This window comes from Nyctibius grandis, chromosome 4 (assembly GCF_013368605.1).
Source record: "Nyctibius grandis isolate bNycGra1 chromosome 4, bNycGra1.pri, whole genome shotgun sequence".
Taxonomy (NCBI): domain Eukaryota; kingdom Metazoa; phylum Chordata; class Aves; order Nyctibiiformes; family Nyctibiidae; genus Nyctibius; species Nyctibius grandis.
In genome coordinates, this window is record NC_090661.1 from 83,647,795 (window position 1) to 83,662,906 (window position 15,112).

The 15,112-nt window shown below is 46.3% G+C and overlaps 2 protein-coding genes across 4 annotated transcripts in view; both read left to right on the forward strand.

Moving 5' to 3' along the window:
- Positions 1-573: 573 nt before the first annotated feature.
- On the forward strand, positions 574-4,396 carry NDUFB8 (NADH:ubiquinone oxidoreductase subunit B8). The gene is made up of 5 exons (XM_068398926.1): positions 574-676; positions 847-973; positions 1,596-1,695; positions 3,304-3,459; positions 4,164-4,396. The coding sequence occupies exons 1-5, from the start codon at positions 577-579 to the stop codon at positions 4,254-4,256; spliced, it is 576 nt and encodes a 191-aa protein (XP_068255027.1). The 5' UTR covers positions 574-576; the 3' UTR covers positions 4,257-4,396.
- Positions 4,397-6,693: 2,297 nt separating this feature from the next.
- SEC31B (SEC31 homolog B, COPII coat complex component) overlaps positions 6,694-15,112 on the forward strand; it is a 38,012-nt gene continuing 29,593 nt past the window's right edge. For all 3 annotated transcript variants that reach the window (XM_068399095.1, XM_068399096.1, XM_068399097.1), the window contains exons 1-5: positions 6,694-6,800; positions 11,503-11,591; positions 13,198-13,321; positions 13,961-14,156; positions 14,932-15,027. In XM_068399095.1, the coding sequence (XP_068255196.1) occupies positions 11,513-11,591; positions 13,198-13,321; positions 13,961-14,156; positions 14,932-15,027 (495 nt within the window). In that variant the 5' untranslated portion in view covers positions 6,694-6,800; positions 11,503-11,512. The remainder of the gene's footprint in view (positions 6,801-11,502; positions 11,592-13,197; positions 13,322-13,960; positions 14,157-14,931; positions 15,028-15,112) is intronic.

Sequence of the window (15,112 nt, forward strand, 5' to 3'; positions counted from 1 at the left end):
TGTGAATAACTGAAGGAAAATGAGTTCAACTACCACAGAGTTTACATAATGAAGTAAACTGCAAAATCCTTTAATGGTTATATCGATTTTATCTGCAATAATATATCGCTTACATTTGAAGAATAGCATAACTAAATTAACATGCCATTTCAGCTGTTTGCATTTCCCTGGCTCCACGGAATAAGGCGATTACATTCGGGTATTAACTTTAGTAATATTGATACTGATACAAAGAAGGCAATTTGCATAACGCCGCCAGCCACGGCATCGATCCGCTGGAGCATCGACCGGGCTGCTGGGCAGGCGGCTGCCCCGCGTCCGGGAGGTGATACCTGCCATCAGTTCCCACCACCCCGCTGCAGGCGGTGACAGCCAGAGCGAAATATCGCACCGATGCCCTTACCGTCCGTTAGCTCTTATGTCAATATTATAATAACAGCGGCTGATTAATTAATGCCCTGAACGGGGGATCGGTACCCCGCAGCGCAGGCGGTGCCTGGGGGCGCCCCGCCCCCGTTAGCACCGCACTTTATGTCCCTACCGGCCACCGTCCGCCGCGCCTGCGCAGTGGAGGCGATGGCGGCGGCTGGGCTGCGCGGTGTCCTCTGGCAGCGGGCGGCCGCCCGGCTGTGGGCGGCGCGGGCCGCCGCGGCAGCACCCCCAGGGGCGCGGGCAGGTGAGCGGGGAGACGGGAGCGGGGGCGCCTCGGCAGCGGCGGGGAGGGTGACCTTGGGGCGGCGGGCCGGTCGCTCCGGGGCCGGCGTGTGAGGGCGGCGCGACCGCCCCGGCCCGGCTGCGGCTGCCGGCGGGGCTCGCGCCCACCCGGCCTTGTTGCTCTCCCGCCAGCCTCGGAGCTGTCCAAGGACCTGATGCCCGGGCCGTACCCCCGCACACCGGAGGAGCGGGCAGCTGCCGCAAAGAAGTACAATATGCGAGTGGAAGACTACGAGCCCTACCCCGACGACGGCTTTGGGTGAGCTGGGGTCCCGTGCCCCCGCAGCCGGGGAGCGGGCCAAGGCCGGCACCTCCCGGCTTTGTGGGGAGGTGCTGCAGGCTGGTAGTCTCTGTTGAATGTCCGGAGATGCTGTGCTGTGAGCTTAGAGCTTAGGAGGCACACATCGTCAGTGTTTTAGAACAGGAACAAATGGAATGAGTTGGAGGCCTGTATGAATAAAATACTGTATGAGATACTTCATACGCTGTTGTAATGCAAGGCTAAGAGGGATGAACTGAAAGCCATCTCTGGAATAAAGATTTCAGGAGGCGTTTAAGTGTTGGGGAATACTTCAATGTGTGCAAAATGCTAGACAGCTAGGGTTCTGTATTTCAGTTAAGCTTGCATTTTCTTCTAGCTAGAATAGTCCAAAAAGGCCACTTTGAGGAATGCTAATTGTTACAGTGACTGGTGTCAAGGTGATGATTGTTGTGCTAGTTGCATGTATGCATTTAAAAAATGTATATGCATAGGAGCTATAAAAACAAAGTAATGTTTAAGTCTTCCATTTCTATAGGCCTCTCCTATAGTGTCTTCTACAAAATGTATCTAAATTAATAGAGATTTCTTGTATGTTTGTTTTTTTGTCTGTTTCTCACAGGTATGGTGACTATCCCAAGCTCCCTGATAAGTCTTTTCATGAGAGAGACCCCTGGTACCAGTGGGACCAGCCAGACGTGAGGCATAACTGGGGAGAGCCGGTAGGAACGCTAGTAGCACTTTTCATTATGATCACAGTGCTACTGTTACTAAATATTAACATGCACATCTTTTTAGTGCTTTCTGTTTAATTCTTTGTGTAATTGTATCCCCAAGTGCAGGTGTGTGTTGCCTATGCAAGCAGGGACAGTGAGCTGGAGAGAAACTTAGGCTATAGCCATCAGGGTAAATATTTTTGAAAGTGGTGAGGAATGTTAACATCTTATTACATATGAGGAGGGAGACTTTACAAACTTAAGTTTCTCTGTAGGAATAGGAAAGTCTCGTCCCTTTTCTTTGCCTGCTCTGACTCAATATGAGAGCATAGTTCAGAATCATTTAGCAAAGAAGCCATTGTTTGAGTAAAGTCCTTTTAGTACAATGGAAGTAGCTATTGCTGCTTTGTTACTCCAGGATTGTTTTGGGATAGAGTACAAATAAGGAATTTTTCTCTGAAGAAAGTTTGCAAGATATCCTTAAGAGAAACAGATGAATAGAGCACCTGTGTTAACTTTCAAAATCTAAGTTCCTCAAACTCCTTTTCAGGAGTAACTTTTCGGTTAGTGCGTGGTCTTTCTGTGAATGGCTGCAATCTAACTGTGATTACTGAACTTGGTAATTGACTTGAACTCTCCTTACTAAAAGTAGAAATTATGTAAGGATATGTATGTAATGTGTCATAGTGTAAACATGCCAGAGCATTGTAGCATGTGTACCACAGTAAAGTGCGTGTTGTAATGGCCATGGAAGCACATGAACAAACCTGCGGTGATTCTATGTTGTTGTGGTGCTTGGTACAGGAAGGCTTGTATAGGTACCCTTTCATGTGGGGTTGGCAGTGGGGGACCAAGTGGAATATACTGGTGCATTTCAGGTGTCTGGAGATGCCTCTGTTTAAGTAACCGAGTTCTCAGTCTGGCTCACTTGGTTTGATAGCAAACGGCTCTGTGTGCAAAGGGGAAAGCTGGGGAGATAGAGACAGTACTTGAGCTGCAAATTAATGAGTTCTCTGCTTCCATTAATATGAAAGGAGACTATAGGCAGAACATGCTTGGGACTTCCCTGTGTGTACTTGAAGGCAGAAGCTTACATGCCCTTCTGCTTTAATCAGGAAGGGCATTAGTTTGCTCCCAGCCCTGCTCTTGTCATGGAGTAACAGCAGCAGGTGCTCTGCCTGTTTTGAGGAACCAGCTTCCAAGTGGCAGGTAATTGCTTCTTTGTTTGAAGTAACACTGCTACTTCTCTTCAGGTATGTGACTGAACCTCCGTAAATGAGGGTACTGATTTATACCATGCCTTTTCAACCATGCTGGGGAATAAATCTAAGGTGGAGTGATTGTGTATACAAATAAAAGCTGCTGCTATCCTGTAATTAAGCATATTGCCTAGTATAAGCCTAGGATGGAATTTGGAGTCCTGAGTTTTACTGTAAGTGACAACTTGCTGTGACTGTAGGTAAATCACTTATCTCCTCTGTGGTTTTATCTCCACTTGCGAGGTGGAGATGAAACAGCTTCTGGCAGTTTTGTGAATGCTGTAAAGCACTTCACTTGATAAAAGCAGCTAGAGCACAGTTGGTAAATGTGTGGCTATTTTCCTTTGTTCTTTAGATGCACTGGGACTTTGACATGTACATTCGGAACCGTGTTGATACATCCCCCACTCCAGTTCCCTGGCATACCATGCGCAAACACTTCCTCATCTTTTTGAGTACCATGCTGATCATGTTTGGTCTTGGAGAGATCTATCCATCTTACAGGCCTGTGGTGAGTGACACCCATGGGTAAAGGGAGGAAAAGAGCTGTATTTCTTGTCACTGCTGATGCCCAGAAGAGTGGTTTTGCTGAAGCTGAGTGATGAGTGTGAATGCAAAACCCTGCTGCAGGCAGGGCACGGGCCAAGGGATGTCCTGTGGCCTCATCCAGCCCGAGTTCTTCTGTTGACTGGCTTGGCTCAGCTCACAGGTTATGTTTCGTAGGGAGCAGTTCCTGTTCACAGGGAACTAATTTTAAGCAAAGCTTCTTACAGTATCCCTTCTTTGGTCTAGGTATTCTCCTTCCCCGTGTGCAACTGCTCGAAGGACATGCTTTATATCTTCTCTTGCCTTGCGTTTTTAGTTATATCTCCTGATCTGGATAATTTGGATTGTAGTTCTGAAAAATACATCTGAATACACAAACGGCTTTTGCAGTATATTATCCTCAGGCTGTGAGATGAACTGTTGGTTAAGATTAAATGCAAGACCACCTTGATGTTTCTGTTAAAGGACATGTTTATACAAAGAACTCTATTTCTGAATTTACTTTCCTTGTATTCTAATATTCCTGCTAAAGCACTTAAACAGAAATTTAAGTTGTATATGACAAGCCTTGATTTGGGTGGGAGTGGAATGGGATGAGATATTTTCCCCTTACCGCTTAATTTGCTTGCTGAATGTGGTAAATTGCCCACTCTTTATCTCTCCTTGTAGGGACCGAAGCAATATCCCTTCAATGACCTGTATTTGGAGAGAGGAGGGGACCCCAATAAGGAGCCACCAGTGGTGACGCACTATGAAATCTGAAAGTTGTTGACAAGTGCTGTGTTTCTCCTGTGTCAGCTCTGCTGGGGATGGCGTCTTCTCGAGTGTTCTGTGGCATATGTGAATGCTTGCTCTTCAACGTTCAGCCACTAACTGCAGTGAAATATATCGATGATACCTACTGTGCTAGTTGTCTTCTGTTGGTTTGAGAAGGCTGAGCAATGGCCAATGAAATTGAATGACTTTTGGTGTTGTTCTAAACAGGCTAGTATCTGTGGGGCAAAGTTCTGAGTGCAGTCAGTAGTAGCCTGCTGCTAGTTTATGTACCCTGTGCACAAACATTCCTTAGTATAGGAGATACTGCCTGTTACCATGTGGCTACTGCAGGTGCTGCTTAGAATTGAACTAGAGTGTCATCATTTAATGTGAAATGACAGGCAGAACCAGACTGGCAAGTGCCAGCGCTTGGGAGTCTGATACTGTGTGAATAACTGTCTGTCCTTACTGGGATTTGGCTTTGCTCTCTTCCTGGTGTAGACACGCTCTGAAGCGAAGCCTGCACAGGCAGTAGGGAGCACTAGTGAGGCACAGAGCCTTGCAGCGTATAGCTTGACGCTGACAGTGCTGTGGACAGGAAGTGGTACAAAAAGGCCAATGAGCAAGTCCAGCTCTGGGCAGACCTGTTCTGCTGTGCCTGGGCTTTGGTCCAAGAGCACAGATGTCCAGGTTGCTCCTGTGTGGCATGAGCTCATCCACCAGCATTGGAGTTATGTCTGACCCGTGAAGTCTGACTGTCTTTCTGCACACCACTGATCTAGGGCCTCCTATGGCTTCATCAGCAATTTGCTGAGGAAAGTTATACACACAGTTTTATTAAGCTCCTAGTTTTTTTTCCCAGCTCCACTCTTCCCTTAACATAAGTTTTTGCCCTTGTTACTGGAGAAGACAGTGCCTTCAGTACTGATTTACAGTGAAAGTTCTCTTGAAAGTTCTCTCAGCTCCCCTGTGCTATGTCTTAGACCCTGCTGTTTGGCTGCAGGAGTGGGTGATCACAGGGCGTGGGCTCTTCTGGGTGCTCGATATAAACTGGATGCTGTGCTTCGCTCTTAACGCCCTGTCATGACTCATAGTTTTGTGCTTGAAGAGAAGCAGGTATTTGAAGACAGCAATTCACGATTTTTCAATTTATAAATATGTTTAACCCCAGATTCTAAAGGACAGTTAGCTTGATCTCGCTGTAGGGGTTTCTATAAGGGAGTATGCTCAAGGGAATTAAATGATTGAATGCTAGCACATACAAATATGTATGCGTAAATAAAACCGACCTGTTTGCAGGTGCTGAACAATCACTATTCCTCCTGGCTTTTGTAAGCTGTCGCCTTCTCTTCTGGTTACAGATATGCTTACTTTTAAATTACAGACAATTATGTTTTACCCCAGAAGGGTTTTTGAGCTGTGGGGACCTTGAAACTGAATTCTGTTACAAAGTCTTATGCAGGTGAAAACATTCCTTAGAGATACTTGAGTAAGAATTACTGTTCCGCAGCAGTTATGTGACAGCACTATATATGATGTTGTGAGAGTTGTTAAGAGTCTTCAAGTAAAATTATCAGAGCAGTAATAAGAACCTTGTCTTGGTGTATGTAAAATGATGAAGCAGCAGTTGCACAGAGGCAGGTTGAGGCCCATCCAGCATACCATGCAGCTGCCCTGCCCCGGCACTGTTTGCTGCCTCCTTCTTTGGGGAGTTTCACACCCAGTCTGTATCTTACCATAACTTAATGATGTTTTCCTTAATGGGGAAGGCATAATGGGTTGGGCAGAGAATATGGCTCAGAAATCCTTAAAAATGGGGTTTGTAGTGTAGGCAAATTTTCTCAAAACAGGAGAGAGGTGAAGGAAGGTCGGGGTGCATCTGCATTTTTTTTTTTCCCTGACAACTAAAATGCTTTTAGGAAAATATTTTCCAAGATGTGCACCGAAGGCTTAAATCTGTAGCTGAGGCAAAGTTCTTCTGAGGGGGGAGACCGGAGCAGCAGACCCTGGCTCCACCAATGTGTTCCTTGGCCTACAGCGCGAACCGTGTCAGACTAGTGGATGGCGCAAATTCAAGTATCTTAAAAACAGAGAAGGTGCCCGAGAGCCTCTCGGCTTGGGAGCGCCGCGCTGAGCCCCCGGGCGCTGCTGGGGCCCTGCTCGTGGTTCCGCGGCTGCGGGAGACAGCCCGAACCTGGTCGGGAGAGACTGCAAGCAGCCTCCCCGTCCCATACACACGCCATTTCGGGACACACCCCAAGGGGAACAGGCTCGGCATCCTCGCCGGCGCTGAGAGCTCGACCGCCCTGCGCGGCGGCCCGGGCCCGCGGGCGGCACCACAGCCGCCAGCGCTCCCGCCGCTGCCCGGGGCTGCTGCCTGCGCAGGCGCGGCGGGCAGCACGCTCTCCTTCCGGCGCCGCGGGGGCGGGGTCACGGGAGGCGCTCCGCTGGCCGGGGCATTTCGGCTCCCGGTGGCCACCGTCGTGAGGGCTCCGCTGCGGGAGCGTTCGGGCTTGGCACAGCGGCGCGGCGGGGACGGCCAGCGAGCCGGTAAGGGCCGCCGCCGCCCGCCTCCCTCTCCCTCCTCCCCGGCACACCCACTTCGCTCGGCCTGATGCGGGCGGCTGCCTCTGCCCCGGCTCCCGCTCCCCTCAGCCCCGCCACCGGGGGCAGGGGCTGGCCCAGCCCCGCCTGCGGCCCCCCCGCCCTGCCCCACCCCCGCGGCCAGGCCCCTGGCCCCCCCAACCCCGGTCCGCCTTGCTGCCCTGCCCGCTCCGGTGTGGCTGTGCCGGCGCCGTCCCCAGGCCCTGTGGCTCTGCCCCTGCTCCGGGAGTCCCGGAGCGTCTTTCCCCTCCGCCGGCGGGCCGGCCTGCGAGGGGCGCCGCGGGGGGGCGAGGCGGTTTGACCTGGGCCGCGGGGAGGCCTCTGGCGTGGCCGAGAGCCTGTTTTGTGACACGCAGCGTCCGAGGTCAACGCTTTCTTCCTAGACCTTCTCTCTGCTCTCGCACAGCGTGGTGCTGTTGTGCGACACAAGCTGACGAGATACACGTATACGCGCTCCCACCTGTGCAGTGCTGTGGTGCTTAGCAATAGCTTTTGAAAGTGCGCAGAGCACAAGAAGTTTCTTTATATGCCGTAACAGCTGTCATGGAAGAATGTGCTGAGCCCTACCCTGCAACAACCCCGCCTTGCAAACACCGATGATTAGCTGAGATTAGTGTCACTGTGCTTTCTGCCTTCTGTAATCGGGATTTATAATAAGCACTTATGAGAACAGCCTGGCTGTAGGGTATTGGGGAGCTGCGAAAGGAGGGTGTCAGTGCAAAGGGAAGGGGCAATGCAAAGATTTTTAAATAGATGCTGGGATGTGGAAGCTGTAGGACAGTTCGTGTCAACCATTGTGTCATGGCTGAGAGGCCTTTTTCAGTTCTTAGGATGGCTGCTTGTCACCTGGGTGACCTTGGACAAGTCTTTTCTGTTCTGCTGCCCAAGTTTTACCTTTAGCTAAGGGGATCAGGCTACTGGTTCCCTTTTGTGCTGTGCTGGAAGTCCAGTATCAGCAGAAACTGTTCAAAGAGGTGCCCAGTGGTAGGAGGAGGATCAGGAAAGTCAGTAGGAGGGGATTTCTGATTGACAGTGTTTGGGTGGTGCAGGAGAGAGCCTCCCTAGAGTGATACCAGGGATGATTATCATGACAGCTTTGAGGATCAATTAGCTGATACAACAACAACAACCACAGTCTTTTACAATGTACTCTAAAGCCACAAGTATTTCAAGTTAGTGTAGGTGAGGAATTTTTGCCTCTGTCAGCATTGTTTGCATGGTCCATCATGATTTGAGAACATGTGCTTGTACTTTTCACTGTTTATGTGTGTGCTTTCCATTTCCCAGTGGTGGGGAGTGCTCTGACCTGCTGGGTTTTGCTTTGCAGACAGTGTTACCTTTTAAGGACACTGTGCAGGAAACCATGGCTGGGGGAGGCTGTGGGGAAATGCTGCTTCTGTCCTATGACTCCCGTTGGAGCTGAGGTTCGTTAATACGTTAGATCTATAATCGGATGTCTGTAGAAGGGGGAGGAGGAATTGTCATGATTAATTAATTAGAGGTCCTGAGAAAAACATGAGCTTTCTCAGAAGTCTTAGATGCTATTTTGGGAGATTACAGCAGGTGGCAACCTCTCCCTAAAAATTCTCTTGTGGAAGCGTTCAATACTTAAATTTTTCTCGGGCAGCCACACGAGTTTGCTAAAGAAGGGCTTTTTCCTGCTTTAAGGATCGTGAGTCCTGTCCTGGATACAGACAGGCACAGTGTATAGAAGGATCACTTCTCTAAGAATAAGACTCAAATCAAGCTTTTTTCTTCCGTTCCAAACTCAGAGCTCACTGACTGAAGGAGGAGGTGCTGCTGCATCCCTGCAGAACCTTAGCTGCAGTGGAGCTGAACAGATAGGAGGTGCTTAAGAGATGGTGTGATGCTGTAATCTGTTGGCTTGTTATGCATCTCCTGTGGGCTTTCTCAAGTCTGTTGGCACTACTGCTGCTTTGCCTTGAGGACCAGGGACACAGTGTACCTGTTCAATACCTGTGATCCAGCACTTCTACAGTAGTTCTGTTGATATTGAGCCACTCTAAATGATGCCTTGTTTGCTTTCCTATGTCTGGGTGAGTCACCATGGGCAAAAGACTTAAGCCAGGACAGAATGTGAAGATAAAGTTTATGAAAAGAGAACAGTAATGTTGACTTTCTTATGCAAAATGCTCTATTGACAAGAAGAACTGGGCAATTGAGCAATACTGTTCTGCATGTTCTTTGTGGCTTGTCTTTGTATTTACCTGTTAAATGGAAATTCTGGCAGCCGTGCAGTCAGTCCAGCACAGAGGGTAAGGAGTGGGAGCTTGTACCACTCACCTGACCTCATCACAGTGATGTGACCACATCAGGTGATGTGACCACATCACCTGTTTGTGATGGTTACACTCTTCATTACTTCCTTACTAGTTAGCTTACTAGAGGGAAGAGGTCTTTTGGCCATTGTCTAGTAATGTTGATGGGTTAGCAGGCAAGCTGCCCTCTCAAAAGCCAAGAAGCAGTGAGGCCTATATGTACAGCCAGCTCCTACAACTGATTGGTTCGTACCTGGAGGAGAAAGAGGCAGGAAAGGGCCTGGTAAGGAACATACCAGCTGTCCTGCTCCCCCGTATCAGTGGAGTCAGGTAGTGCCTTGTGCAGTAGGCTGTTGCTAGCAGGTTCACCTAACTCCTCCTGGGGATATTTTCCTTCCCCCCTGCTGATGAAGGGAGGAGACCCAGACAGTGTTGCTGCACTAGTATGGCAGACAGATGAGTAGGCGCTGAAACTTCTTGGCAGAGAGAATGTGATGGAGCCCTAACAAGTACCCCGCAAAGGGTGTGCTGGAAGTTAGGAAAGTAAGCTTTAGAGGTCTGTTATGGTGAGGAGGAGGAGATGATCTTCCCACCTCCGTTCCTAGGCTGCATGAGGAAGTAGTTGCACTGGTTTTATTGTACAAGAGTTCTGTTCAGATTCCTCTGGGCCCCAGCTAAGTTGGGATAAAGGTTAATGTGAGAATAGCAATAGGCAGTTTGAGCTTTGGGAGATACTGCTGCAAACTAATTTAATGCTAAAAAGCATTAAATAAATTCTAATCAAACAGCATGTCCTGATAGTGCATGGGGGAAAGAGAGGATGTCCTTAGCATCTGACCGGTGGTGGAGAAGAAACCCTAAAAAGGGTGTGGAGTTACTAGCCAGGAGGTCCAAGCCCAAGAAGCAATGCTGATCAGATTTCCCCTTATGTGGGCCTCAGGAGGCCATGGCTTCATATAAGCCACAAGGTGTTGGAAGGCTTTTTCAGAACTGTTTTTTTTTTTTCTGAATGATTTGGCCAGACAGAGGGCTGGCCACAGCAAGCTGCCTTTATGAACTTGGTTACTAATAAACATCCATAGTCTGGCCTGAGTAAGGCCAGACTCTGAAGCACTGACACTTGTAGCCCTGCATCTGAAGAGAGGGCCGTGTGATGCAGACTACGGTTTAACCATCAGCCCAGCTAACACCAACAGTGTCAAGTAACCAGGAGAGGTTAATCACAGCGAGCTGGCAAGATGCAGAGTGTTTTGCTGTGCTGCCTGCTGACAGTTTTACTTTATTCAGCATGATATCATCTGAGTGCATAGTTAGCAGCTCTGCTTAGCTAGAGTTAAAACACTGGACTACAGTCAAGCTCGAAAGGTTCAGGAACTGCTCATGAGGGTGACCCCGCCAGCCTGTGAATGATACGTCCACACATCATTTATGTTGCTGACATGTCTAGAAGGCTTGGGCATAGTCTGGGATGGAGAGGTGCTGGGTGCTTCATCCTCAGCAAGAATGGAATCCTACATGGAACAGTAATTTGTATTTATATGCAGTTTTGCAGCCTCCTGGCTGCCTGCTGTTGATGTTTGACTTTCAATTATGCTACTACGTTATTGCCCATCTAATTAATCTCTCTTCAGTGACACGGGGAAATTGTGCTCCCATTTTACAGGTGTCCATTAATCTATCTAGAGTAAATAACAAGAATTATTGTCAGAGCTGAGATTGAAACCCAGTAGTTCCTTCTGGATTGCTTCTTCTCACCTTCTACCATGTACGAACTCAAGCAGAAAGTTAAATGATTTCTTTTCTTTCACTTCTCAGAGGAACAGAACAAAGTACATTAACTGAAATGGTGCATGATAGCATTGCACTTTGTTTTCTGTTGCCACGTCACTTTTCTGCTTGGAATTTAGCCTGCCCTGAGATTCCTGGTGCTCCCTTTTTGCCTATGTATATACTGACATCAGCTTGTTCAGAGAGCACAACTAGTGCTTTGCAAATACATTTGTTTAAATTAATTTCTGCAGCTGATTTAAACCAGCCTGGACTGAAAACTTGAGTATGTTGTTTAGTTTAGATCCCCTTCCTTTTGAAACTCTCCTGTAATCGAGGTATATGAAAGAGAGAGCTATATATGAAAGAAAATCTGGGATCAGACAGCTGGGTTGTTTGGGTTTTTTTCATGAATTCTAAAATACACTAATTCGTTCCTGTGAAACTGTATTCACTAGTTCAGGAAGTAAAAAGTAACTTCTCTCTATGAGAGCAATTTGTTTGGGTGGTACTTTCATAAGGGGGATATTTTGTTACTGGTGTGATTACTTTTATGTTGACTTTATCCAGCTATTCTAATCACTGTGTGAAATTTCTTCTAGAGCCTAGAAAATGAAGCTAAAGGAAATCGAGCGAACAGCTGTCCAGGCATGGAGTCCAGCAACCAACCACCCCATTTATCTAGCAACAGGTAAAGTTCTTCTAAATTTGTGAAAATTAAAGTGTGAGTCACAGCTTGATTGTATTTAGAGTTGTATTGGCTTTAACTTTCAACAATTCCCACCTTAATAATCTCTGGAAAATTTACAAGCAATATATTGAAATCATTACAGCCTTATTTTTTTTTTAAGTGACCAGGAGAGATTATTTGTATGCCCAGCTTTGACACCTTAAAGGCCAGTGATTCTTTTCAAAGAGTGAATACATGGCTTTTTTGATCTAACTTCTAATTAAGTCTGTATGAACTCCAACATCTGCGTGCTATAAAAATTAAAACAAAATAAGGTTACTTACTTGGAATATCTGTGGAAAAGAAAAAAGTTCTTTCTTGTCATGTTTGTTTAAGCTCATTTTTACTTTGTTGGTCTTCAGACATTATCACATGGTTTGACAATCAAATAATAGAAATCTCTTCTCCCTAAAGCATGTCTTGGTTATCATTCAATTTTCAGTATTTCTGCAAAACCTTAAATTTGCATTTTGTTGATATTATTCATTATTCACTGTTGTTATAATAATTTTATATTATTATAAATACAATAAGCACAAAGCTTATTATATAATAATATAATATTTAAGCACAAAGTCAGCCTGTTCACTGAGTTGGCAGTGGGTAAGTTTAATGTCTGTGTGGAACCAACAGCTTGGGTTGTCTGCCTAACATGGGAACTAGTCAGCTCTGTCTTCTGCCTGGGTTGCGCAGCGCTACCATATTGTTTTGCTTTTTTTTTTTCAGGGATGATGTCGAAAGAAAGTGTCACAAGTTCAGCTGTTGCCTTAAAAGCACCATTACAATTTTTGGGGTAGATAGTGTATTTTGTGTTTCTCTAATAAGGACAGTTTTTTGGTTGGACCAAAGGTCTTGGCTTCAGTCTGCTTTAGATCAGAAACTGCATAGTTTCATAATTTTTACTGCTTTTTAATAGTCTCTTGGGCACTTTCCATGCCATAGGCAGTTACAAAGCACCTCTGTGGTAACTGAGTGACTATTTGCTTGGCAGTGTCCCATTAGGCAATGTTAAATCTATTTTTAGCTTTTATTCTGTAAGCTAGAGAGAAGGAAGGAGGCCACCACTGTGTGACTGCTAGCTCTCCGTGGGTCATTGGGGAGTATTTAGTTGGGTAAGGTTGAAGAACTTTTGCTGTAGACCAAGTTTAGAAGGTTTGATGGAGACATATGGTCATAGTTGAGGAGCAGTATACAGAAGTATTTGGGATCATACTTGTAGCAGGGTTTCATGATGCAACTGCAGTTGTGATTTAGGTAAGGACTTAATATCAGAAGCTGTGGCTGCTTGGAAGAGGATGTATGAATTATATTTATCCTAAGAGAGAAAAGTATTTGTGCAACAGTGACCCTGGTGCCCAGAATTTCTTGAAGAAGTTCTAATTTCTTTCAAAGTCTTTGTCATAATTGTAAGTTCCTCTTTCTGAGGTATTCAAACATGACCTGTCCTTAAACGGGCACAACCAAAGTTGTGCTAACTAGGAAGAATAGGTTTCCTGTGCCTTGCTCTTTTTGTATCTTGTGCTCTTGAAAAAAGTGCCCACTTGTTTTGCCCTCGCACTTCTGCTAGGAACATCTGCCCAACAACTGGATGCATCCTTCAGTACAAATGCCACCTTGGAAATATTTGAGGTTGACTTCAGGGATCCCTCCCTGGACATGAAGCAGAAAGGAACACTTGCTACCTCAAACAGGTACTAGAGACTCATCCTGATGTATCAATCAGTGAAACTGAAAAGGGTTTTTCTGGGACAAGAAAGGAGTAGAGGAGATCCTATTTTGGGGGTATAAAGTGATCTTTTGGATCAGTTGACCTCTGTCTTCAAGAATTCAGCAAATTCAGTCTGTTGACACAAACCACATTGGGCATAAAAGTACAGCAGTTGGACCACTGGAGAAGTCTGAAAGGACTTATATGGCAGTCAGTCAGGAGAGTTATTCTGTATCATGTGAATTTGCTGGGGCTAATGATTTGCCATAAAGAGACTAGAGGCAGAGTGAAATTTGTATTCCAGATGTAGGTTAGAGAAGTTCACCCACCAAATCCCATATGAGGTCCTAAATGTTTTAAGGCAGGGGGGAAAAAAAATACAGACTAGCTCTTCCAGCTCTTCCTTTGTAAATTCCCTTTAAAAGTCTTTGGAAGGAAGCTCGTTTCTTTTTTTTCCATGTAAGAGCCACAGTCATCTTCAAGGGGAGATGGTTATTTAAGGTGCAGACTGATGGTTATATTTGATAGGTCGGAACATGGATGTGGCTTCTGGTAAGGCAGAGGGTATCTTGACTTCCACCAAATATTGTGGCTATGCCAGCTTTATTTTCTTGTTTTTTAGGTTTCATAAGCTGATCTGGGGTAACTTTGGAAATGGGTCCCCAGAGTCCTCTGGGGTGATCATTGGTGGAGGGGATAACGGTGTACTGACGATGTACAGTGTGCACCGTATCCTGGCTTCAAAGAGTGAGCCTGTAATTGGGCAGACAGAGAAGCATTCAGGTCCTGTTCGAGCTCTTGACTTCAACCCTTTCCAGGTATGCAACATTAAGATACCTATAACCAAATTAAAGTTAACCTCCATTAAAAAAAATATGCTTTTCCCTTGTGTATAGAGATTTATAAACTGAAAGAACAGTTTTTAGCTTGAAAGAGGCGTGGTGGTCATGACACAAGACTAGTTTGGGACTCAAATTTAGGTTCTGCTCACAGCTTTGCCACTGAATTCCCCTGTGACCTTGATCAAGTCTCTTACCTCTGTAAAAACGTGTCTTGTAATACTGTTACATGTTAGACCATTACCCATTTGAAATCAGAACTTTTTTGTTATTTGTTCAGTTAGTGTCTAATTCAGTGAGGCTCTGATCACATTTGAAGGGACTGCAACGTAAGTGAGTAGTGAACAGAACACAAGTTCTCGTGGTAGCACAAAGGCAAGTTGAAAGTTGTCTGCAGACCCTTGTGGGAAGCCTGCATCTGTTCAGAAGAAACGTTCTCGGTGCTGGGATGCAGGCCAAAGGCTCAGCTGGCCAGAGACAGTGGCTTCCAGGCCTGTGGCAGAGTTTCGTGATGAGTAACACCAGCCACCTGCACGTGTAGCTTGCTAGACAAATTTTAAACAGGTCTGTACCATGGCACAGCTGAAGGCATGGAGGCCAGAAATGTGCTTGGTTTGTAATCCAGTTAGTATCTTTCTGCAAAATGCAGCTCTGATCTGATTTTGGAAGCTTTTGGGTTTTTTGCTTACATTTCTTTTTAAGAAATCCATCCTCTTTCCCTGTGAAACTCAGCTGAGCTTTTCTTTTTCCACAGAGTAACCTCTTGGCTTCTGGAGCCAATGATTCTGAAATTTTCATCTGGGACTTGAATAACTTCAGTGTGCCTATGACTCCAGGGGCTAAATCACAGGTAAATGAGTTTTCCTCTGGGTAATACCCCTGCAGTTTTATATCTCAGCAGGCAAGGCAAAGAGATGTGAGTGTGTGGAGTCATC

Coding starts and splice junctions, on each gene's coding strand:
- NDUFB8 (XM_068398926.1), top strand. CDS start 577: ATGGCGGCGGCTGGGCTGCGCGGTGTCCTCTGGCAGCGGGCGGCCGCC. Junction 974..1,595: donor TACCCCGACGACGGCTTTGG/GTGAGCTGGGGT, acceptor TGTTTCTCACAG/GTATGGTGACTATCCCAAGC. Junction 3,460..4,163: donor ATCCATCTTACAGGCCTGTG/GTGAGTGACACC, acceptor CTCTCCTTGTAG/GGACCGAAGCAATATCCCTT.